The 23,543-nt window shown below is 58.0% G+C and overlaps 8 protein-coding genes across 8 annotated transcripts, besides 2 other annotated features; 3 read left to right on the top strand and 5 right to left on the bottom strand.

Annotated features, from left to right (window-relative positions):
- Positions 1 to 113: 113 nt before the first annotated feature.
- Positions 114 to 473, bottom strand: PAN0_020c5880 (uncharacterized protein; the record flags this gene model as incomplete). Its single annotated transcript, XM_014798574.1, has 1 exon — positions 114 to 473. The coding sequence occupies one exon, from the start codon at positions 471 to 473 to the stop codon at positions 114 to 116; it is 360 nt and encodes a 119-aa protein (XP_014654060.1).
- Positions 474 to 1,153: 680 nt separating this feature from the next.
- On the bottom strand, positions 1,154 to 2,250 carry PAN0_020c5879 (clpP/crotonase; the record flags this gene model as incomplete). The annotated part of the gene is made up of 3 exons (XM_014798573.1): positions 1,154 to 1,287; positions 1,415 to 1,710; positions 1,793 to 2,250. 3 exons carry the CDS (start codon positions 2,248 to 2,250, stop codon positions 1,154 to 1,156), a joined length of 888 nt encoding a protein of 295 aa, XP_014654059.1.
- A 147-nt stretch (positions 2,251 to 2,397) lies between these two features.
- On the top strand, positions 2,398 to 3,555 carry PAN0_020d5878 (nifU-like protein c; the record flags this gene model as incomplete). Its single annotated transcript, XM_014798572.1, has 1 exon — positions 2,398 to 3,555. One exon carries the CDS (start codon positions 2,398 to 2,400, stop codon positions 3,553 to 3,555), a length of 1,158 nt encoding a protein of 385 aa, XP_014654058.1.
- A 280-nt stretch (positions 3,556 to 3,835) lies between these two features.
- Positions 3,836 to 5,800, bottom strand: PAN0_020c5877 (flavocytochrome c; the record flags this gene model as incomplete). The annotated part of the gene is made up of 2 exons (XM_014798571.1): positions 3,836 to 5,611; positions 5,702 to 5,800. 2 exons carry the CDS (start codon positions 5,798 to 5,800, stop codon positions 3,836 to 3,838), a joined length of 1,875 nt encoding a protein of 624 aa, XP_014654057.1.
- A 1,436-nt stretch (positions 5,801 to 7,236) lies between these two features.
- Positions 7,237 to 8,960, bottom strand: PAN0_020c5876 (MFS multidrug transporter; the record flags this gene model as incomplete). Its single annotated transcript, XM_014798570.1, has 2 exons — positions 7,237 to 8,801; positions 8,879 to 8,960. 2 exons carry the CDS (start codon positions 8,958 to 8,960, stop codon positions 7,237 to 7,239), a joined length of 1,647 nt encoding a protein of 548 aa, XP_014654056.1.
- Positions 8,961 to 9,870: 910 nt separating this feature from the next.
- On the top strand, positions 9,871 to 12,171 carry PAN0_020d5875 (ABC1-domain-containing protein; the record flags this gene model as incomplete). Its single annotated transcript, XM_014798569.1, has 1 exon — positions 9,871 to 12,171. The coding sequence occupies one exon, from the start codon at positions 9,871 to 9,873 to the stop codon at positions 12,169 to 12,171; it is 2,301 nt and encodes a 766-aa protein (XP_014654055.1).
- A 22-nt stretch (positions 12,172 to 12,193) lies between these two features.
- Positions 12,194 to 13,578, bottom strand: PAN0_020c5874 (aromatic ring-opening dioxygenase LigB subunit; the record flags this gene model as incomplete). Its single annotated transcript, XM_014798568.1, has 6 exons — positions 12,194 to 12,215; positions 12,308 to 12,389; positions 12,478 to 13,045; positions 13,136 to 13,194; positions 13,244 to 13,401; positions 13,520 to 13,578. 6 exons carry the CDS (start codon positions 13,576 to 13,578, stop codon positions 12,194 to 12,196), a joined length of 948 nt encoding a protein of 315 aa, XP_014654054.1.
- A 513-nt stretch (positions 13,579 to 14,091) lies between these two features.
- PAN0_020d5873 (uncharacterized protein) lies at positions 14,092 to 16,784 on the top strand (the record flags this gene model as incomplete). Its single annotated transcript, XM_014798567.1, has 10 exons — positions 14,092 to 14,404; positions 14,551 to 14,893; positions 15,043 to 15,223; positions 15,317 to 15,491; positions 15,566 to 15,782; positions 15,848 to 15,937; positions 16,051 to 16,085; positions 16,281 to 16,381; positions 16,490 to 16,539; positions 16,616 to 16,784. The coding sequence occupies 10 exons, from the start codon at positions 14,092 to 14,094 to the stop codon at positions 16,782 to 16,784; spliced, it is 1,674 nt and encodes a 557-aa protein (XP_014654053.1).
- A 4,620-nt stretch (positions 16,785 to 21,404) lies between these two features.
- Positions 21,405 to 23,260: a sequence feature (In-frame stop codon was detected at splice-junction site;~hypothetical protein).
- A 96-nt stretch (positions 23,261 to 23,356) lies between these two features.
- Positions 23,357 to 23,421: a sequence feature (In-frame stop codon was detected at splice-junction site;~hypothetical protein).
- Positions 23,422 to 23,543: the final 122 nt, after the last annotated feature.

Genomic DNA, 23,543 nt, shown 5'->3' with positions numbered 1-23,543 from the left:
AGGAATACAGTGAATGCGGGAATGCGGACTGGATCTTGGAACACACGAGTGCGAGGCTGGGGACTTGACTTTGTGGGGTTTGCGGTTCAATGGTTGGGACTGTTGGTGCCTATCTACTCGCGGTTGATGGCGTCGTAGACCTGAGCGGCCTGTTGTGGCGAGTGGTTCTTCTTCATGCGCGTGGTGAGGTCCTTGTTCTTCTTGACGCTGACCTTGAGTTCGTCTCGGTTGAGCTTGGTCTGGTCGCTGGCGTTGATGCGCATTTCAAAGTGCGACCTTCCCTCGCCCGGGTTCTTCTTGGCGCCCGACCAGCGACGAGCTTTGAAGGTGGATCCGTGCGAAAGATCGTCCAGCTGTTCGGCCTTGTAGGACGGCGAGTTGCGGAACACCGAAGCATTGGCGTACGGGTCCGAAGAGGTCGACGATGTCGACGACGTCGAGGTGGACGAGTCGGATCGTGGCTTGGTCGACATGATAGGCGGTGTAGCGAGGATAAGAATCAACAGCAGAAAGAAGGCCGATTATGTCGATGGATGTCAGGACGGGGCAGAGCCAGATGTGAAGCAGGAAGACTTTATAGCTCCATGCGGTGGGGCCAGCTTCATTGCGCAGCGGGGGGAGTGTTCCGCCAGTTTGGGAGCATGAGGTTAGGACTCGGGAGCATGGGCCACCCCGTGCCTCAGGGCTAGCTTTGTCTCACTCAGCGTCCCACGGTTGCGCCATTCCAGCTAGTCTCAAAGCAGGCTAGCAAAGGCGAGAAAGCAGCACAGTCCCGGCCCGTGTGACCGCAGGCGCCCCACTCTCCTCACGAGACCGTGCGCACAACTCGACGGCACACGAACCACAACCCTGCATGCAGAGTGAGAGTGGCGCCAGTGTCACACTCGCCTCGCGCCCGCAGAGAAACCTTGATTAGGGTCCATCACACCACTCCTCTCTTCAAAGTCACGCCCAAAAAATGTGGAGCTTTCTCGAAATTTCATCCACCCCGCAAGCGGATCGCGTGACCCGACAAAGGTGCTAACAAAGGAGGGGATTGCGCACTGTCTGGCTAGCAAGGCCCAAAGTGTGTCCAAGGCGAGCTACAAGGAAGGAATTGCCGAACCAGCAGCAGCGCAACAATGTCGGCGAGGATCGATGGGCATCTTCTTGCTTACTCGTGCGTAAAGCTGGCCTTGCGCTTCTCGGCAAAGGCCGCCATGCCTTCCTTCTGGTCCTTGGTGGCGAAGAGGCTCTGGAAGAGGCGTCGCTCGAAGCGAGTGCCTTCTTGCAGCGAAAGCTCGAAGGCTGGCGTCACGCACACCATCATCAGAGCAGAACATCATCGATAGGCGGGTCAAGGAAAGGAAAGAGGACGACAGTCAGCGATGGGCACTTTTTCGGCCAGAGTCTGCGAATGAGGGTCGCGACTTACATGCATTGACGCCCTCCTTGGCGGCCTGAACGGCGATCTGGCCCTTCTTGGCAATGGTCGAGGCCACCTTGACCGCCTCGTCCACCACGCTGCCCTCGCGCACCACGCGCGAGATCAGGCCGCGCCTCTCGGCGTCGTCGGCGGAAAAGTTGCGGCCCGTCAGCACCATCTCCATCGCCGTCGACTTGCCGACCGCCTTGGTCAGCCTCTGCGTGCCGCCGGCTCCGGGGATTACACCGAGGTTGATCTCGGGCTGGCCAAAGTTGGCCGTGGGCGAGGCGAGGATGATGTCGCACCTGTGGATTGCGCATCAAACATCGTGCGTCCGCGTCAGTAGCCGATTCTGTCGAGTCAGAGAAAGAGAAAGGGCGGACTCACATCATGGCAAGCTCGCAGCCGCCGCCGAGCGCGAATCCGGACACCGCGGCAATGATGGGCTTGCGCACCGTGGTGAGCTTGGTCCAGTGGCCGAGGAAGTTGGTCTTGTATGCATCAGCGTACTGCTTGTCCTTCATCTCCTTGATGTCGGCGCCGGCAGCAAACGCCTTTTCGGAGCCGGTGAGGACGATCGCGCCCACCTCTGGGTTGTTGTCCGCAATCTCGGTCGCCTCGTTGAGCTCGTGGAAGAGTGCAGAGTTGAGCGCGTTGAGCGCCTTGGGTCGGTTGAGCGTGATGAGCGTGACACCCTTGGCTGGCGACGACACGAGGATGTTCTGGTACTCCTTGGCGGCCGCGGCCGACAGGCGCGGCAGCGACGTCGAAAGCGAGCGTGTCGAGGGCAGAGTCGCACGCGGCGCGCTCGTGCGCAAGGCCGTTCGGACAGTGGAAGCCAGCATCTTGGGGATATCAAAAGCAATCGAAAGAACTGAGTTGAGTGCTCGGAGATAGAGATGGTGGTTCACTTGAAAGAAGAGCTTGTGGCAACGAGAGGAGCGAGAAGATCCTGCCGGCGCTAAGTAGGGTGGCCTAAGCGGGGGATCCGCATGTCACCACCACTTCCAGTGCATCGTCGTCTTGGCTCGGCTCCATCGGGTCGAGTTACAGCCGGAAAACCCGTGAAAATCGACAGCCTGGGCGCGCTGAGCTGCCCCGCTCGCTCTTCGTTGATATTGCTAATGCTTACTCAGCCGCTCAAAGTCCGATGCTCGAATTCTGCTGCCGCCGCCGCCGCTGCTGAGTTGGACACGAGAACCGACTCGCCACCTCTAACTCCACTTCTTCTGCGCACACCACCAAACTATCCCAACCACTCTCTCATTCGCAAGATGACGGGTGTTACAAGGACAAGCGTTTCGCTGCTGCGTGCAGCCTCTACGACCTCAGCTGTTGCATCTGGCAGCCGGGCCGCTGTCGCTGTGGCCCGCAGAAGCGTCGTTCCGCTCGCACGATCCATGATGACGGCGTCAACGTCTGCACTGCGTGCTTCTGCGCTGACACGTGCATCACCCGTTCTCTCGATGCAGAGGCGAACGATGTTCATTCAGACCGAGTCGACACCCAACGAGGACTCGCTCAAGTTCCTGCCCGGTCGACAGGTGATGGAGTCGGGCACGCACGAGTTCCTCGATACACGTGCTTCCATGGCCTCGCCACTCGCCAAGAAGCTGTTCAACATCCCCGGCATCGTCGGCGTCTTCTACGGTCCCGACTTTGTCACGGTCAGCAAGGATGCAGAGCACCAGTGGTCGACACTCAAGCCCGAGATCTACTCGAGCATCATGGAGTTCTTCACCGCCGGTCACCCGCTCTTCACCGACCCCGAGTCGTCGCATGGCTCGAGCGACACCGTGATCCTCGAGACAGACTCGGAGGTCGTGGCCATGATCAAGGAGCTTCTTGACACGCGTGTGCGTCCGGCGATCCAGGAGGACGGAGGCGACCTCGAGTACCGCGGATTCGGAGAAGACACGGACGGAATCGTCAAGGTCAAGCTCAAAGGATCTTGCCGTGGTTGCGACTCGTCCACCGTCACTCTCAAGTCCGGCATCGAACGTATGCTCAAGCACTACATCCCTGAGGTCAATGGCGTCGAACAGGTGCTCGACCCAGAGGAGGAAATCGCACTCGACGAGTTTGCCAAGCTCGAACAGAAACTGGAAAAGGACCGCAAGAAGGAGCGCGACATGGGATTCTCGCTCTGATCTGCTTTGCCAGCCCACCATCTGCCAATCTGTATTCTAAGTTATGCTTTGACAAATCTTGTTCTTTCTGTTCGCCGTCATGTCTGTGAAGCATGGGTGATGGCCGTCTCCGCAATGATCGTGCATGCGCACGTGCACGTCCGACTGTCACTGCACGGCCCCGTCGACTCAAGATGGCTTCGCGGAAAACGATCGACACAAAACCGGCTCTCGTATGGAGGCAAATCATGAATTTGTTGCCACATCGGCCGGAACATCAATCAACAATGGAAGGGGGAGATCAAGCCTTGACACGGCCAATGACGGTGTCGGCCGCGTACTTCTGGATGACCTTGCGGTCGTGGAGCATGAGGAACTCCTCGGTGGCGTCGCGGCCGGCGTAGAGCATAAGGGCCTTCTTTCCGCCCGGGTGGTCATCGAGGAAGCCCGAGACGTTGAGCACCTGGCCCTCGACGACGACCCAGACGTCGTCTTCGGTGGTGTGCTTTGCGACCTCGTCCATAGTGTACTCCTTCTCCTCGATGGTCTGCTGCGCAGCAGCGGCGCTGCCGGACTGCTGCACCGCCTTGTCCGTCTGAGCGGGCTGGCCCTGGGCCACGGCGGCAGGCTGCGCAGAGTTCTGCTGCTGCACGCTCGAGGCCGACGAGGCGCCGTCGCCAAAGCCGAACTCGAGCGTGATGGTCTTGGAGTTGGGGTCGGCGCGAACGCGCGTCTCGAGGTGGTTGGCAATCTGGCCGAGACGGGCGGTGGCCTTGCCCGTGGCAAGGTTGCGCAGCAGGTAGCTCGAGGCCGAGTCACCGGCCACACGGCCGAAGACGACACAGCCGAGGAGCGACGAACCGCCGAGACGGTTGGCGCCGTGGACACCACCGGCGATCTCACCGCAGGCGAAGAGACCGGGGATGGGCTTGCCCTGGCTGTCGATGACGCGCGACTCGGGGTCGATCTCGAGACCACCCATGGTGTAGTGGAGCACGGGGGTCATGAGAGCGACGTAGAAGGCCTGGTTCATGCGGAGGTCCGAGTTGGAGAAGAACTTCTTGCCCCATGGGCACTTCTTTTCGCCCTTTGCGATGGCCTCGTAGTCCTGGAAGGTGCTCTTGAGCTTGTCGGCGGGGATGCCCATCTCCTTTGCGAGGTCGTCACCGCTGTCGAAGCGCTTCATGAGGCCACGGCCGGCGTAGTGCTTGCAGTGCCACTCGATCTCCTTGGAGGCCTGCTCGTTGAGGATGAGGCGCACGGGGAACTTGTTGTTGTCCCACATGCGGCCGGTGACGTAGTCACGGTGGCCGAGCTCGTCGGCGAAACGGTTGCCCTCGTTGTCGATGAGCAGACCACCGCAGCCACGGAGGGCCTCTGCGGCGAGGAACTTGACCTTGGCGTCGGGTTCCTTGGGGTCGACGAGACCGGTGGGGTGGACCTGAACCTTCTCGAGGTCGATGAGACGACCGCCAATGGAGGCGACCATCTTCTGGCCGTCACCGGTGCAGTGGTCGCCGTTGGTGGTGGGGAGGTGGACGAGGTCGGGGCGGTACTTCTTGAGGAGCGAGTTGACGTCGTCAAAGTCGGCTGCGTAGCCGCCGGTGGCGAGGACGACGGGGCCGTCCTCCTTGTGGGTCTGTCCCTGGTACTCGTACTCGACGCCGGTGACCTCGCCGTTCTGGTGGATGAGCTTGGTGACGCGTGCCTTGCGGAGGATCTGGATGCGGTCGGGCTCTGCCTCTGCGAGGTCCTCGAGCTTCTCCATCTGAGCGTAGGTGATGGTCATGCCGGGGAACTGGGCGCCGCCACGGTGGGTACGGGGCTGCGAGTGACCGCCGAGACGCGAGACCTTGCTGAGGTCGAGGTCGAAGCGGTCCATGAGCCAGTTGACGGCCTCGCCGGACTTGCCGGTGAGCACCTTGATGAGGTCGTCGCGGGCAAGGTCACGAGCCGACTTTTTGGTGTCCTCAAAGAAGGTCTTGGCGGAATCTGGGATGCCCTGCTCGGCCTGGGTGGTGGTGCCGGCGCCGTTGATACCGGAGGTTGCCTTGGTCGAGTTACCGCCGAAGAAGGGCTGATGTCACACAGAGCGGAACGCCAGCAATCAAGTCAGTCTCCGATATCTGTGGGGTAAAGGCGATTTCAGGGAATGTAGAGGACTTACGTTCTTGTCGAGGACGAGCACATTGGCACCGCGCTCGTAGAGAGTGTGAGCGGCACTGAGGCCGGAGAGACCACCGCCGACGACGACGACGCGAGACATTGTGGGATGTGTGTGTGGGGGAGAGAGTGAGTGTGGTATCGATACGTTGGAAAAGTGACTGGGGAAGACCTGCGAGCGATAGATCGAGATGAGACGGGGGGGAGGGTGATGAAGTTCACAAAGCGTGTCGGAGAGACGGAGTGAAGGAGGAGGGGAGGAATCTTTTTAAAGGGGACGGGTGCGAGTGGCTCAGGAGCGCGACACGGGAGCGAGGCTCACCGGGTGGCGGCTAGATGGGCCTGCCGACTCGAGACGGGCTCGAGAGGGTGGGTTGGATGCATGCATGCGTGGCGTCCAGGGCAAGGCAAAGACCAAGGCCAAGGCAGACCCGTCTTGCGCGCGCGCGCCAAACTGAGCGGCAGAAGAGAGAAGAAGAGAGAGCTCGTCGCCGAACCAGACTGAGCCGATTGGAGAGAGAGAGAGGGAGAGGGAAAAGAGCGGGGTTTCCCCACAAGACCCTGCCCTGTCACTTTGGCTCAAAAAGCACAGACCAGCGCATCGCAGGCGAAACGGCACTCTCTCCTCTGTGGATTAGAAATTGAAAATGCAGGGCTGGACGGACGGGTCCTTATTGTTGTCTCGCTACCCCGCCCTCTTCTGGCTGCAGAGATGCCTGCAGAGGTGCCTGCAAAGGTGCCTGCAGAGGTGGCCAGATGAATGCACCCCGCACTGCATCCGAGTCTTCGCTTGAGCCCGACCCGTGCCTTCCCCCTCCCCCTCGCTTTGCCACAACATCGCTTTTGCGCAGCTCGCCCTCGCAACCTTAGGCTTGCTCAAACCCTCGCCTGCGTGCCGCAAGTCAGGCTCCGCTCACCGCACAGCTTTCACGAGCCATCGATGCAGCTTTCTTCTGCTGCCCGCGCGGCGACGTGCAGCTTAGCGTGGGCCGCGCTATCCCGTGCAGAGCCACCAACACAACACAAGGTCGGAGAACAAGCTCCGAGAGGTAGGGCAGTGCACAGGCTCAATCCTGCGGCTGGCACAGTGTAGGGCAGTCAGTGAGCTTGGTTCACCCTAATCAGGTCCTTCATTTGGCAGGGCAAAGGCGAGAGCGGCGGCGGCAAGCCGAGGCTGCGCCTGCCAGCTCGACGGACAAAGCGGAATTTTCGTCGACCGGATTTGCAACAGCGCAAACCGGTGTGGCGAAGGGGGAGGCTTCGGCGTTCAGAATACAGCTTGTTGGCCGTGCGGTGCCAGCTCAGCTCGGCTCGGCTCGCAGCCGCTTGGCTCCAGCGCGCGGCTCGCTTCGCGCCTTCCATGGACCAAGACACCAAGACCCATCCTCTGCCCCGGCTTCCTCGCCTTCGATCGAGTAGCCAGCAGAAATCGGGAGATCAATCGGCACACCATCGAAACCAGGGCAATATGAACTTCCTCTTCTTCACATGTGCAAGTGTTTCTAAGCAAGAATGTTGGTGGTGAGAGACAACCACGCTCTACTTCATCCGAGCCGCCGCAGGATTTTCCGCCGCGTACCGACTCTTGGCTCGAAGGTAGGGCCCGTAGCGGAATAGCACCCAAGGAGCCGGTATGCCAATCACCGCCGACACCAGCGCCAACACGGTGTTCCCCCATCCCTGACCCAGCCGCTCGTACATGGTCGGCGCAAAGAGCGGAAAGCCGAAGCCGCCCAAGCTGCGCACCAGCACCGCTGCGGCCAGCACCGACGCAGCATACAGCGGCAACACGTCCACCAGATATCCCTGGCACACCAGAAACGTGCCCATCGCTCCCGCGGCGAACAATGCTGCGCCAATGTTGGGCGCGATCCAGTGCACCTTATAAGCCGCCGTCCAGCCGTAGATGAGCAGCCCAGCGGGGAACAGTGACGAGGTCACCATGAGCAGCGGAAGCTTAAACTCGGGCCGTCCTTTGCCGTCGGCCTCTCGTGCGCTGAGCGTGCGATACGAATAGTCGACCACCCTTCCGCCCACCTGTCCGCCAATCGTGAATCCGATCGCCAGGGAGATGTAGTTAAGAGATGCGATGCCCGGCTCTTCGTTGTAGATCGTGCCGAACACCTGAGGGAACACCGTGAGCAGGATGTACATGCATCCGTACAGAATCGCCATGTACACTGCAAACACCTGGATGATGGGTTGCGTCGTGAGCAGCACAAACGGGCGCACCAGGTTGTGGCGTAATCGCAAATACCACTTGGACGAATCTTGCTTCTCGTAGATGGTGTGCAGTTGCTCGTTGCCCGTCTCCTTCCTCAGCTTGCGCGCTTTGCGTTTGAGAATCTCGGGTGCGTACGTCTCCGGCAGCAGGAACAGCCCGATAAAGGCCGTGAGACCGCCGTAGATCGACGAGACCCAGAAGATCCATCGCCACTGACCGAGTTCCTGCACGATCCACCCACCCACAATCGGCCCAATCGCCGGTCCAAGTAGCGGCGCAAGGCTGTACATTCCCATGGCGCTGCCGCGCTCTCCTGGCTCGAACAGATCAGCGATCGTGCCGCCTCCCACAGCCAGGGGTGCTGAGCCACCAAGACCCGCGAAGAAGCGCAACACCGTAAGCTGCGCCGCATTTTGACTGGCGCCACATCCCAGATTGAAGGCAATGAACATGAGGTTGGTGGTTTGCAGCACCACCCTTCGTCCAAACATCTCGGTCAAGGGCGCCAGTAGCAATGGACCACAGCTGTAAGCCAAGACGAACGTCGAGAGCATCATGCTCTCGCGTACGCTCGAGTGCACGTTGAACTCCTCGCTCAATAGCGGCAGCGCCGGCGCGATCATCGACGACGCCAACGGGCTGAGAAACGTGTAGCTGGAAACCAGCGTCGTGACCGCCCAGCGGTGGCGTTTGGACCAGTTGCGCGGATTCTCCTGAGAATCGGGGCTATCCCAAGTGACGAGGTTTGGGTCCGCATCCTCGGCTTCTGCCGGGGTCGGCGCTGCCTTTTCTCCCGCCCTTTCTTGCGCTTCGAGACCTCGAGCATCGGCATCACTGTGATCAGAGTGCAGCGACACGCTGAGAGAATGGCGCGATGTTTCTGCACGTTCCAAGGGAGACGCAGGGTTCAATGTCAACAGCCGCCAGCACAGTTTGCAGGCACAGCACGGTACTCACCTGCCGGTGTCTCCTCGGGTGTTTCGTCATCTATTGGCGAACCAGCCGGGCGCACAGATGTGGATGTGTCCTTTATAGCCATTCTGAGCCCAGTCACAACGTCGAAAAGTAATTGTGGCGACGTGAGGCAATCAGGAATGCTAGCTTCCTGTCGTGTTATGAGGGATCTTGTGGACCCATGTCACCTCCTTTAAATTGTCGGTGCAGACGGGAGAGGAGTGCGCTTGGCGTATATCATGCTCGATCCATCGATGGTGGAAGTCAGTCTGGAGGACGTTCGAGTGACTCGGTGGTGCAAGGGAGTCACAAGGCGAGTGCAGCAACGGCTCGCCAACAACGGTGCCGACGTCGGCTGCAAGTGACGAAAGGGGATGCCATCGCCGCGGACTTGACGTAGTGCCTGCCGACCACGCTGTGCAGCCGGCGGATCCGTTCGATGCCTCCTTCGAAACGCATCCTCTTCGATTGTCGGCTATTGGGTGTCATGTAAGGCCGGTTTTGCATTTGCCGCTGCGTCGGCCTGCTACTTTTGCCGCTTCTGGGCGAGCATCATAGTCGGATTTGTTCGTCCGAATCTCGGATAGAGGATTTTGAATTCAACTTTGTGCGTTTCCTTCGATCTGCCATCGACAAATGTAAATTTTCGAAAGCGAAGCGATTCCGACCCAAACCGGCTCAGCTTCGACACTCCACTTTTCGGTGCGATGGCGATGACCGCAACGCCGGCTCGCCAAGATTTCGGAAAGCGGAGCATTCAGCAGGCGCTGCCGACACAGTCGGACCTGATCACCGAAGCGCTTCTGACACCGTCACCCACGCATACTCCATCCACACGGCATCACTCTAGGTATACGCATATTCTACGGCGCTCACAGCCACGCAGGGACAACTTTAGGCAGTCACGGCTCGCCTTGGTGACTTTCTAGAAGGATTCCGCGTCGCAACAACAGCCAGCTCGCCCTCCGAACGCTGTGCGACACGTCTTGGCCGCCATGCTCGGACTGCACGCGACGACGGCTCGCTCCGTTGCATCCGCAGCACTGAGGCGTCCGCAGTCGAGCGCACACTGTTGGCTTCCGTCGCGGTCGCTGCATCTGTGCACCAACACAGTGGTCTCTCGGAGCGGTCAGAGCAGCCACTGGCAAAACATCAAGCCTTTCTCCACCCTCGGCCCGCTCGCGGATTCGAGAAGGCCGACGTCACCTGGCGCGCCCTCCTCGTCACCGGACGCTTCTGATTCAGGCAAGTCCGCCGACAACAGACCCTTCCGAAAGCAGTATCCGCCGGTTCGCCCGCAGCCCAAGCCCATCAACTTTGATCAGCCCGCCATCCCGAATCCAAAGGAGACCGCCGCAGCCCATGCCCAGTTTCGTCGCAACAGCCGCCGCGTCGGAGTGGCGCTACTGGTGCTGATCCTCGTCGGAGCTGTCGGGTATCAGCTGCAGGACACTATCCATCTCGATGGCTCGCAGCCGCCCATCCGGGGACTGCAGCTGCCCCATGATGAGATGGAGCGTCAGGTTCGCGAGGCTCAAAAGTCTCAGGCCAACAGCACCAACTTCGCCCTACTCGCACTCACCCGTTCCACCACCATCGCCAAGGCCGTCGCCCTCTGCGTTTGGGACTACCGCTCCACCCTCAACAAAACCTACTCCTCGCGCGAAGAAGAGACCGAAGAGCTGCGCCAGTGCCATCTGCGCTCGGCTCATCGCATCCTTGCTGCCTTGCAGACCAACGGCGGCCTCTACGTCAAGCTTGGCCAGCATCTTTCCGCCATTGTCCTGCTGCCACCCGAATGGACAACCACTCTGCGACCTCTGCAGGACCAGAACACCCCGACTCCCTTGCCCGAGCTCGAGGCCATGTTCAGGACCGAAACAGGCATGAGCTTCAACGAGGCCTTCAGCGAGATCGACCCCAAACCCATCGGTGTTGCTTCGCTCGCACAGGTGCATCGTGCGGTGGATCGACAGACGGGCCAGCAGCTCGCGCTCAAGATGATGCATCCGGACGTCGAACGCTTCTCCGAAGTCGACATGAAGACGGTCACAGTGCTCGTCAAGTGGGTCAAGCGTCTTCTTCCTGACTTCAGCTTCGAGTGGCTCGCAGACGAGATGAACGAGAACATGCCGCTCGAAATGGACTTCCGCCACGAAGCACAGAATGCCAAGAGGGCAGAGGATGACTTTGCCGCCTATCGAACCACGTCCGTCTACATCCCCAAGGTCAAGTATGTCTTCAAGCGTGTCATGGCCATGGAGTTCATCGATGGCCGCAGACCCGACAACCTGCGCTACCTTGCCGAGCACGACATCGACCGTAACAGGGTCAGCCAGGAACTCTCGCGCGTCTTCTCCCAGATGCTCTACTTGCACGGCTTTTTCCACGCCGACCCTCACGGTGGCAATGTTCTCATCCGTCCCGCACCGCCAGGCAGTCGATCGCGCTACAACTTTGAAGTCGTCCTTCTCGATCACGGTCTCTACTTTGACATCGACCCGCAGCTTCGCGCCAACTACGCTCGCTTCTGGCTTTCGCTCCTCAAGCGTGCGAGCCCGGAAGTGACGGCAGAGCGACGCAAGTATGCAAAGCTCATTGCCAACATCGATGACGACCTCTACCCGATCTTGGAGAGCGCCATTACTGGCAGAGCCGGCCTCGAAGGTAGCGACCCGAAGAACCCACTCGGCGTCAAGGATCGCAACCGCGCAGGAAGTCTCCTGGACATGGATGGCGGTAGCAATCTTTCCGACGACGAACAAGAGCACATTCGCAAGACGGTCATGGAGAAGGAGGGCCTCTTTCTCTCGATCCTCGACCTGCTCCGTCGTCTTCCGCGCCGCATGCTGATGGTGCTCAAGCTCAACGACCTCACCCGCTCACTCGACGCAAGTCTCCACACTACACATGGCCCGACTCGACCTTTCCTCATCGCCGCTCGCCTCTGCGCACTGGCGGTCTACCGTGACGATCTGAAGCAGCTCAAAGAGCGTCGGGCGAGTGGCCGCGCGAGCCTGCTCACATCGCTCTCGCTGTGGAAGGACTACTTCCGCGCATGGTGGTCATTCGTCTACTTTTACCGAGGGCTTGCGCTTGTGGAGATGGCGTCAGACATCCGCGCGCGATGGAAGAAGATCGTTCAATTTGGTGCCAATAGGGTCGGAAAAGAAGGCAGTGCAGAAAAGGCAAAGAGCGCAGCCGCGGGCCTGCATGATCAAGCAGCGCGCGACATGAAGGACGATGAAGATCGCAGGCGCGCAAAGCTTGCGCTTCAGGACGAACCAGCTCGATAGATGTCTTCACGTTGGTCTGCGCTCATCCCCACCTGTACATGTTCCTGTAATCGTAGAGAGCGCAGGTCGAGGCCTCCGATGTGTGTGAGCCAGGACGATCCAATCGAGAGAAACACGGAAGCTGAAGCAGACTCACCAACCCATGGGGCCTTCGTCGAGTGCAAAGGTTTCGGTGCCTTGCTCGTCGGAGTGTGCAGCTCCCAGTGCCACGAGCGCGGCTAAAGGCGAGATGGGAAAGGGGCGGGCCCTCATTTTGTTAGCCAGTGACACGGTGCAATGGGAAACCAGTCGGCGGGCTCAACGTACGCAGGAAGTGTTCCGGAGTGGGATGCGATGGCAGGAAGTCCTGTCTCTTGTCGAGATTGATGGCCTTGGCCCACTTGTCCTCGTCTCGCGATGCAGGTGGAGCCGTCATAGCCTCCGTGAGCGCGCTCAGGAAGCTGGAAGAGTAGGGAGTGGGCTGCAGGGCGCCGAAGCCCCTTCCGACCAGGGCAAAAGCCTTCATGGCCTCGCGCAGGTTGTGCACGGACATACCGCCGCCCACGATGGCGAAGCCCTGATCGCGAAGCCTGCGGAGTGCAGCACCGAGCTTCAAGGAGTCCAGAGAGGCATCTGAGGCAGGCAAGGAGAGCTGAGTCAGAGACAGGGCGGGAGGCAGCTGGGAGGGATCGTTGATCGACGCTGGTTGCGATTCGGCGTTGTCCGACGGCAGGTCCTCGAGCAATGGTTTCTGAAATGCAACTTTGAGAGGACACCATACGCCGTGGTCAATGCCGCGCTTCACGGGAAGCGCCTGAACGCCACTTTGACGCAGATGCTCGAGTACGAGTGCGGAGACGTTGGAGGGGTTGGAAGATTCCACCTTTTGCTTGTACTGTAATGGGTGCAGCCGGATGTTTGGTCAGAGGACCATGGCAAAGAGGAGGAGGCAACATTGGATGTATGTGTGCAAGGAGGGACGTACGAAATGATCCGGAAATCCGTAGAAGTCGTAGACGAGAGGGTTTCGCTCGTCGACGTTCACTGTCAGAGGCACATAAGTAGGTCAAGAAGGATGTCAGGGTCGAGATACGGGCGTGCACCTGAGATAGACTCTGCTGTGGCTGAGGACCTACCATATACACCTTGGTCGAGATCTTCGGCTTGCCAATGAGCACTGACGAAGACAAGCCCTCGAACGACGCCTTGCTGGTGAAGTTCCCGCACTTGTTTCCCCCATCTACGCCAGTGCTGATAGGCGGGGTGCTCAGGTTGAAACATGGCTTTTGCGCCACAGGCCGAAAAAGAGCGTCAAGTTAAAAAAAAAAAAAAAAACTACAATGCCGCTTGAATAGCGATCTAAGTGTACCTACTGGGCGGTCCTCCATGGCTGATGAAGAAGACTGGAGCCTTTGTAGCGGTGACCATTGTTGAGATGGGATCGAAATTGGGGCAGGACGAGGAGCGTCTGACGAATCGGTGAGAGGCCAAGGCGACGAGCAGCGAGAAGAGAATGGAGAGGGCCAATCGAGCTGCTGGTGTTGCCATCAATGTTGTGGTGGATTTGGAGTTGGGTGCAGCGGGGAGGCGAGCTCGGCGTAGACAGCCTTGGCTTTTATCGGATTCGAGAAGCTCCATGCAATCTAATCAGACGACCGATGCTCCACAAGTTGGACCGACGGACGGATTTTAGACTCGACGGCTGTCACGGAATTTGAGGGTCTCCTCAACCCTTGCCGCGGCTCACGGCGATACCGACCCGCGGATGCCGCCAAAGTAGGAACGGCGCCGCGACCCTGGATTTTCTGCATGAAATCACAATTCAGAAGCGGACAGGCTTCTTGGATCAATCACACACACCACTTGCGCCCAAAGACGTGCTGCTCGACCATGGTGCCTGCGCCGCGCACCTTGCTCGGCCAGTAAAAGCTCATCACCGCCATGAGGCACAGGCCGTCGTCCGCGCGCTTTTGGGATGAGCGCTCGACACAAGGTACCAACTGTCAACGCAAATCAGCACATCCCACATTCATTGTCAACGGACGTCGGCATCATCATGGACTTGGCAACCAGCGCAACGGCAACCATCCAAGCGGAGCCCGCACAAAGACGCCAGTCACTCCTGTCCCACGCTACGAGCCATTCCTCGACGTCGCGACTCGACAGGCGTCCTCCGATTTGGCCGTTCGCGTCCCCTCCTCTATATCTCGCGCCGAGATCCACCTACATCCATACCGATCCGACCTTCTCCTGGGTAAGCTACCGATCGGTCCATCACATCCCAGTCAACTTCAGCTGAAGCTTCTGCTCCTCCAGTCTCCCCGTCTTGCGAGAGATGCAACCGCGTCGGTAGCGCTTGCGACAGAACCAGACCTTTCTGTACTTCGTGTCGCTCCCTAGGTTTGCAATGCCGCCGGGGCAATCGCTGGAGCTTCTTCGACGTTGTGACCGGCGATCTGCTGACCGAAGAGCCAAAGACAGAGCCAACAGCCCACCCCGCTGAATCCACCGCCGATGTAGAGTCTGCGAAACCCTCCAAGGTCACGGATAACCCTGCCACGCTGCATCGCTTCAAGTGCTTGTGTTGGGCCTCGTCGTCCGAGGACATGCAAGCCTATGATTCGCTTTACCCCGGCAGAGGAGCTGACTTTTCTGTCACCAAATCGGGCGCCATCCAATCCTTGGCCCTCGCGTGGAGTAGGCTGCTCGTGCCCGTCGAGATGGATCGCATTCATGCCAACTTGTGAGTAGCGAGCGCAGACTTGGACACTCCAAAGGGTTTCGGGATCACGCCGCTGACAGTCTGCCCGAAACAGATCCGTGGGTCCGTGTCATTCGCTACACATTGAGTTTTTCCGCATTCAGTGTGGTCGGCAATGGCTGACTTTGTAGCGTCTTTGTCCATGCAGAGGACCATGTTGTCGAAAGGCTGCAATTTGCGTGCACATCCGTCTATCCTCTCAGGGTCTACTATCGTCGGGACGATCTCAAAATTCCTTGTCGTCTCTCGGATGGCTCGATCATAAATGCAGATGTCGTGTTCACAGGATACTGGAGCATTGTCGCGATCGAGGTGAGTCGAGGGCTGTAGGGTCCTGCATCCTTTCTCTCCATTTCGACTCAACTGATGTCGCTCTCTAAATATCATGCAATTTGCCACGGACAGAGGGACTCCGAAGCAAGCATCCGTCTCGAGCTTCATCGCTTCCAAGAGCCGGCCGGACTCGATGACCCCGCATCGAAGCTTGAACCAGCCTCCAATGGCAGCACGAATATCCACCTCGAGTCCTCGGAGCATACTTTCGGCGCGTTCCGGTGTCGGCGCTGCGGCATGGCAAATCGTAAGGAGCGCTGCACAAGTGCGTCTTGCCTTCAATGCTCAACGGCATACACGTTCAGTCCGTCCTGTGAACAGGTGTCCGCCTCTCGTCCCCGCAAGATGGAGCTGTGCTTCAGCGGGTCACGCAGCGATCTTGGCCACGCGAACATGCTTCTGACAAACGACGACCTGCCGCTACGTCTGACATCGTCTTTCGATACCGGAGCAAGGGTAAGAACAGCCCTGTTTACGTCGCTGCCTCATCATTCGGAGTACTGCTGACCATCTGCGCACTGTCTTCTGCACATGACAGGTCTGTTCGTATCATCTTGCGACACCGTCAGCCGCACCAGACTCCCTTCCACATGACAAAGTCAGGGCGCGTTCGGACGCCGTCTTGCATCACATTCTCAACCTCGGCCGAGCAGGTCAAGGCGGTCTCGAAACGCTCTCCCATTCTTTGACGCTGTAAGTTCCGCTCACACCGATGCTTTGCCAGCTTCGGCCTCTTTGAGGCTCCGCGCATGCCTGTTCAACCTCAGCACTACTGACGTTGCCGTATGCTTGGTCCAATTGTGCAGATTCAAGCGCTTGAGCCGCAACATCGAGGCCAAGAGTGAGTGAAAATCTTGTCTTGAGTTTGAGGTATAAGCAATCACTGACCGTTGCGACGACGCGTGCGCGTTGAGGATAGTCCATCTCCGAGCCTTTGCACTCTGCTTCGGGTCGTCGAATCGCAGCGCTTGCCACGAGATCGCTGCAGACTTGCTCCCTATGTCCTCTCTGCCCATGGATCTGATGACACACATAGTTCACATCCGGGAGTCGTTGCAGCTGGTCGGCGCTCATCGCAAGCGCTTGCTACGACCCGCCGGCTGCCTCTTCCTGCTGCTCGAAAAGGGTCGTCTGAAGGTAAGCAAATTGTCAGGTGTTCTTACGACCGCTCTTTCCGATCCTTTCTAGTGCCTGGTGCCGAGTGCTGACACTGCACGAATCTGTTGACGCAACTCTCGTGGTCAGATCGACTCTACTTTCTTTCCCGACACCAGCACTCACTTTGGTCTACTCGTGTAAGTGGACTTCGTCTCGAGTCACGTGTCAGCATGACCCCTCTTGACGCCTTCGCATCATGTATTCCGGAGGCAGTACCGGCTCGGAGACCAGTGTCTCCTTGAGGCGTAACAGATTGCTATGCTGCCGTCAAGCAAAAGACGTATCCCTCGGCTCCTTCGTCATGCAGGTGCACGACACTCTTGTAGCACCAGTCGATGTGCTCCGGACAGCAGAGGTGCGTCACGTCACGTTCGGATTCTAAGCACCCCGCTTTGCAAGATCTGAACCCGAAGCTGACTATAGATGCAATCGGCTTTGAAGCTGGAGCTCTCCGCGCGCGGCCGAGCTCTCTGGGTGTTGGTCGATCTCGCATGACTGGGCGTGAGTCATCGCGCGTTAGAAGCATGAAGGGGATGCCTTCACACTGATGGAGGCCATGCACCATGGCTGATGTGCATGGTCAGCTACGCAAGAATTTGACCGACCATGATCCATCCTGCAAAATTTTCAAGTTTTGAAAAGTAGCCGTGCAAGCCAATACATGTGCTGTGACATGAGTCTTGAACGAAAACCTGCACCATGAGTGAGGCTTGAGGTGCGTCGCCACACGAGCCACCAAATACTATAGACGCCCGGCCGAACGGTCGAAATCGATGCAAACGTGGTGGCCCTGTCTAGCAGCAACATTTCCTTTTCCTTTCCTCACATGAACTTGTCCTTGAGCTGCCCAGGGTGGCTCGCCGATGACTCGCAACACGTGAGACCTTTTTCCAATAAAATTATGCTTGTAGCGTTCATTCATGAGCTAAGTTGATCATGCCATGACACACAAAAATCATGGCTAATAACGTTCGTAATACGGTTAATGTTTGCAATACGGTGATTTTCTCTGGTGTAAATCGATTCCAATTCGGCCTGTCTGGCTAACTTAAAGCAGTGGCATTCGTGCATTTTCACGATTCATATCCTAAAAAGACGGGGGGGGGGGCGAAAATCAGCCACCCAGCAGCCACCCCCCCCCTGGTGGCTTCTAATCATCAGCCACCCCTCAGCCACCCGGGGTGGCTGGTGGGTGGCTGCTCCTCGCCAGCTACCGTTTTGTTAGGATATGATTTCTGAAAGAAGAAATCTGAAAAAGCTGCGCAAGGTCCCACAAATTATGTTCCCATAATGACCCCGAATTTGTGGCATTGACAACATCCCCGTTTCGTGTCATGTAACCTGACTTACGTTTCGGGTTCGGTGTCGTTGCTATGCGTGTTCTTGACTGTTCTCTGAAATTCACGCATTTTTCCCTTCTGCACCGTAACGATGTCGCTTTACTGAGCCAGAAAAGCCATAAGTTGCCATCTTTCAATCGAAACGTGTCCGCCGATGGCTGGGCTCCGCGTGAATGAGGCGGAAAGTGGTCGGCACGAGTTCATCATGATAGGGTTAAATTAACGACTGGGTCAACTTGTCCGCTTTGATCGTTCTCCTCTGGATCCGTTGACAGAAGTCTAGGACTTGCTGAGTGACCCAGTCGAGAAGGTGGGGATCAGATTATTGCGATGTAATAAAGCACAAAATCACGATTCGCGATTCACCGCCTCAGCCTTCAGCGTCTTCCGCGGACCCCCTCTTCCTCAAGAACACCGGGGAGCCTTAAATTGGTCTCGGGAGTCCTCGGAAGTCCATTGCATTTCGGGAAAAATCATTCCATAAATCATCAATCGGAAAGGCGAGATGACTCCAGGTCGTGCCAGGGACCCACCCAGGCTTGCTCAGTTTGTGGACCGAAGCCCAAAGAGGCTGCACGGCCGTCCAGCGAAGCACCTCGCGACTTCTCCGGATTCATGATCAAAGATTTGCGGATTTTTATTGGTGTCACAACCCCGCGTCTAATTCAACAAATTCCTTTGTCGACTTTGTCGTATTACTTTTTGGCTTCGCAACGCTGCCCACGCTTTAGATTCTTTCCTGAATTGCACCTCTCTAATCTACATGGCAGCAAGCACGCGAAGCATGATATTCACGAAACATTTGTAGGATCTCTTGTTTCCCCAACCCCGCCAAAAGGTGCCGGACTCCACTTGCGACTATAAAACCGTATTCCAACATTCTCTTCCGTTGAGATAATTTATCAATGATCATTCACAGCGTGTTTCGTGACTTCGCCGGCTAAGATCGAGGCAGCTAATTCCAACACAAGAGCTTGACGGAAAATATCCCAAATTGATGAGACAGCTATTCTTTCGTCTTTGGCCCACGTGTAGCGGCGAACATGTCGCGAAACCAACAAGTCACGCAGGCATATCCTAACAAACGGGGTGGGTGGCGACCACCCACCCCGTTTGTTAGGATTTGAGTGGTGGTGGTGGCGGCTGGATTTGCGGCTGGATTTGCGGCTGAATTTGCGGCTGGAGGTGGTGTTGGTGAAGCAAACAACGATGGCCAAAAGGCAGTCGATGGCAGAACAGGCTCCGGCCTCAATTTGTTGGCGCGTCGCAGCTTCATCGGAGACGTCCGTAGCTGGCAAAATGGTTCCTAAAAAGCGGTCGCCAAGCTGAGACGTAACGTGGGTGGCCCATTCGTGAAACAAGATTGACTGACCTCCTTACACAAGAGCACATCATGTCACCGGGAGCATCGAAGGGGCCTGCCGGTAATCATACCATTTTCGTGAATTTTGTTTCACTAAAGGGCCTGTTTCGGTGATTGGCCACTCACGTTTTTTCAACGGAATCATGATTATAGCCATGACAAACTTGATTGTTGATGGTTTCGACTGTTTGCAATATTATTTTCTCCGGGGAAACAAGATTTGCGGCAGGTTAGAGTCATCTTACCCAAGTAAATATGTGGATCTTGAAATCATGAATCACGACGTTAACGCAAGTCACCATTTCGGCCCGCGACTATTGTCGGGCACCTTTTGCCAAAAATATAAGCAAGAAAAATCATGAATCAGCACGATGTGTTAACTTCCGCTACGGCACGCAATACACACGCGTGACCTTTGAAAGAACGGGCAGCTTGCTTCATGCTTCATGCTCAATCATATCCTAAAAAGACGGGGGGGGTGGCGAGGGTCAGCCACCCAGCAGCCACCCCGGGTGGCAAAATCAGCCACCCAGCAGCCACCCCGGGTGGCTGAGGGATGGCTGACCCTCGCCAGCTACCGTTTTGTTAGGATATGAATGCTTTTGCTTAGCTGGGATTGCCGGCTAGTCAGCCCCTCATTGGCTGCGCACCTGACTGACACAATACCTTACTAGAACAAACATGAACTGGTGGATCTGAACTTGTTTCGTCATGTTTTGGCAAAGCAATGCCCGATCATGATTGCCAAACGTTTCCCAATCTGTTGCGAACCCGAGCTTGAGATGGTAGTGCACGACAGCGACGACGATGACGACGACGATTTCAGCAGTTTCGGGTGAACGGCGCAACGGCAAGCTGCTGCCGCCAGCACGCAAAGCACACCACTAGCTCGCCACCAATTACCGTCGCGCATCGGAGCCGCGTGGCCTTATGACCGGAACAATGTTCGACTTGCGCCGGTATTTGATGACTGCAATGACGACAAGTACAAGGTCAGTGTCCATGAGACGGCGACGGACCTTAAAGTGTGCCCCAAGAGCTCGCCACTGTGCCAGGGACCTTCAATGGTCGACGCCTCCTCGACCGCAGGATCCATGCTCTTATAAGCACGCGGCTTGATTCAACGTAAGTTAATGACCTTCGAGTGACATGTTCTTCATGACATGCGGCGTCTGTGAAGCTATGTGCAACGAGGATGAACGTTTTGGCGTTATCAATGGAATACTCGTTGTAACGACTCATGTTGGAAGGCGGCGGATGCGAGCCTTCAAAAACAGCAGTCCGGAATGGATACTTGGCGAGGCTATCTTTCTCAGCCAACCTACCCAAGTGTTCTTCCGGGTGGCTGTGAGGATGCAGCTCGCTTTGTTCAGGGTACCTGCGTACTTTGGTTCCATGAATCAACGATGGGTGATTCAGCAGCCAGGACGTGGCTTGAGGGTCGACACACCATCTTGCCTGCCTGACGATTGGAAATCATGGCTGACGGTGGGAAAGCCGGGTTACGAGCATTGTGTGTGGGTGCATATCGCGTCTTGCTGTCTTTCAGGCTCCGCGAGAGTCATGAAACTATACGTCTCCACCGCCTGCAGTTTGCTCGTCAGAGAGCTAGTCTGTCGGACGCTTTCGGGTGATGCTCCACGACCTCCGCGAAAAGGGACGCTCCAAAGTCAAAGTCAAAGTCGGAACATGAAGCATGAACCATGCACCACGTCCCATTCAGGACACAGGATGAGACCTTGAAAGCAATCGCGAGCCTCAGGAGTGTATTGCGATCGGCGCCAGGTGCCAGCCGGGGTGCGGTATGGCAGCTGGCTTTGCGACAAGTTGCGCTGGCTTGGTGACACCGATCATCTGCCTGAATAGGATCTGGCTGAGCGTTCCGAGCTCAAGCCTGACCTGTACCGCTGCGCCCTGTTCCCAAAGCAAGAAGACTACTGCAGCACAGGTTGTATGCTCCTGTCCCTGAACCGCACGGATCTGGAGTACGTCGAGGGCATGCGTTTGCCTGTTTCGACATGCAGAGTCACGGGCGAGCTTTCTTCGGCCTGCTGCTTCTCATTTTGTCACGCAACGCACACATGGCAACAACTACTTTCGGCTTGCCCTGGCAGACTACATCCGAGCGGGCTCACTCCAATCATTCGAAACTCGATTCTCACGATGACAATCACGCGTGCGCACGAGCGGATTCGGAAACACATCTGAAGCTTGGCATTACAACGTTACACAAGGTCTCACGAGAGTCGTCCAAGGCAGCATGGCATCAACCACGAGCCTCGGCGGGATCGAGACGGATTTAGTAGGCGAGGAGCTTGGCCTCGAGCTCGACGGGGCTGACGAGGGTCTGGCCCTCGAAGACCTTGACGACGTGCTGGGCCTTGGCGGCGACATCGTCGCCGGTCATCTTGAACTTCTTGAAGAGCTCCTTGGCGGGGGCCGAGGCGCCGAAGGTGTTGATGCCGTGCTGGGCGTGCGAGTACTTGGCCCAGCCGAGGGTGGAGTAGGCCTCGACCGAGAGGATGGGCTTGCCCGAGGGCAGCACCGAAAGGCGGTAGTCGATGGGCTGGGCGTCAAAGACCGAGAAGCATGGGATCGAGACGACACGGCACTTGATGCCCTTGTCGGAGAGCTTGGCGACGGCCTCGTTGCAGAGCGCCACCTCGGAACCCGAGGCGACGAGGGTGATGTCGGCGTCCTTGTTCTCGACAAGGACGTAGCCACCCTTGGAGGTCTTCTCGATGGAGCTGCCCTCAAGCTGGGGCAGGTTCTGACGGGTGAGGGCGAGGACGGAGGGGGTAGACTTGCTCTGGAGGGCGACGAGGTAGGCGCCCGAGACCTCGTTACCGTCGGCGGGACGCCAGAACATGAGGTTGGGGATGGCGCGGAGCGCGATGGCGGTCTCGATGGGCTGGTGGGTGGGGCCGTCCTCGCCGAGGCCGATCGAGTCGTGGGTGGCGACCCAGATGACGCGGTGGTGCGAGAGCGCCGAGAGACGCACGGCGCCGATGGCGTACGAGACAAAGTTGAGGAAGGTGCCGGCGGTGGGGATGTGCATGCCGTAGGCGTCGAGGCCGTTCATGATGGCGCCCATGGCGTGCTCGCGGACACCGTAACGGATGTACTTGCCCGAGTAGTCGCCGAGCTGGGTGCTAGGGTGCTGGAAGTCGACGGCGTTGCCCCATCGGGTGAGGTTGGAGCCGGTCAAGTCGGCGGAGCCGCCGAGGAGCTCGGGGATGGCGTCGGCGAGCTTGCCGAGGACAGTCTCGGAGAGCTTGCGCGAGGCGATGGCGTCGTCGGCGGGCTTGTAGGTGGGGAGGGCCTTCTCCCAGCCCTCGGGGAGCTTGCCGGCGATGCGGCGGGCGATCTCGGCGTGCTCCTTGGGGTACTTGTCGCCGTAGGCCTTGAAGAGCTCGGTCCACTCCTTGTCGGCCTGGGCGCCGCGGTCAGCGATCTGCTTGTAGGCGGCGTAGACGTCCTCGGGGACGACGAAGCTCTCCTTGGGGTTCATGCCGAACTTGGCCTTGACGCCCTCGATGTCGTCGGCCTTGAGCGGTGCGCCGTGGGTGGCGGCGAGGCCCTGCTGCTTGGAGCCGAAGCCGATGGTGGTCTTTACGCGGATAATCGAGGGCTTGTCGGTGACCTTCTTTGCGGCTTCGATGGCCTTGTAGAGGCCCTCGAGGTCCTTGTCACCGTCGAGGACGTGCGAGACGTGCCATCCGTAGGCGAGGAAGCGCTGCTCGACGTCCTCGGTGAAGGAGCAGGCGGTGTCGCCGTCGATGGAGATGTGGTTGTCGTCGTAGAGGGCGATGAGGTTGCCGAGCTTGAGGTGACCGGCGAGCGAGGCGGCCTCGGACGAGATGCCCTCCTGCAAGCAGCCGTCACCGGTGAACATGTAAGTGGAGTTGGTGAAGAGGGGGAAGCCGTCCTTGTTGAAGGTGGCGGCGAGGTTGGCCTGGGCGATGGCGAGACCGACGGAGTTGGCGAAGCCCTGGCCGAGAGGGCCGGTGGTGACCTCGATACCCTCGGTGTGGCCGGTCTCGGGGTGACCGGGGGTCTTGGAGTCGATCTGACGGAAAGCCTTGAGCTGCTCCATGGGGAGGTCCTTGTAGCCGAGGAGGTGGTTGAGGATGTAGATGAGAGCACAAGCGTGACCTGAACGAAAAAAAAAAGGAATGAGAAGGCAATCAGCATGCTTGTTCGCACACGCAAAAGAGATTTTGTCGGCGATTGTTGGGGCTTGCTACGTACCGTTGGAGAGGACGAATCGGTCACGGTTGATCCACTTGGCGTGAGCGGGGTTGACGGTCATGAATCTGGCGAGAGAAAGAGAGAGAGTTTTGGATTCAGGTCAGTTCGCAGTCCGATACAAGCAAGGCCTCAAACTGCTCTCGCAAGGCATGCGCAGAAAGGTCGTCGAGACTTACCGAGAGAAGAG

This window comes from Moesziomyces antarcticus, assembly GCF_000747765.1.
Source record: "Moesziomyces antarcticus DNA, scaffold: scaffold_v10020, strain JCM 10317, whole genome shotgun sequence".
NCBI lineage: Eukaryota > Fungi > Basidiomycota > Ustilaginomycetes > Ustilaginales > Ustilaginaceae > Moesziomyces > Moesziomyces antarcticus.
This window is presented reverse-complemented; position numbering and strand designations above follow the sequence as displayed.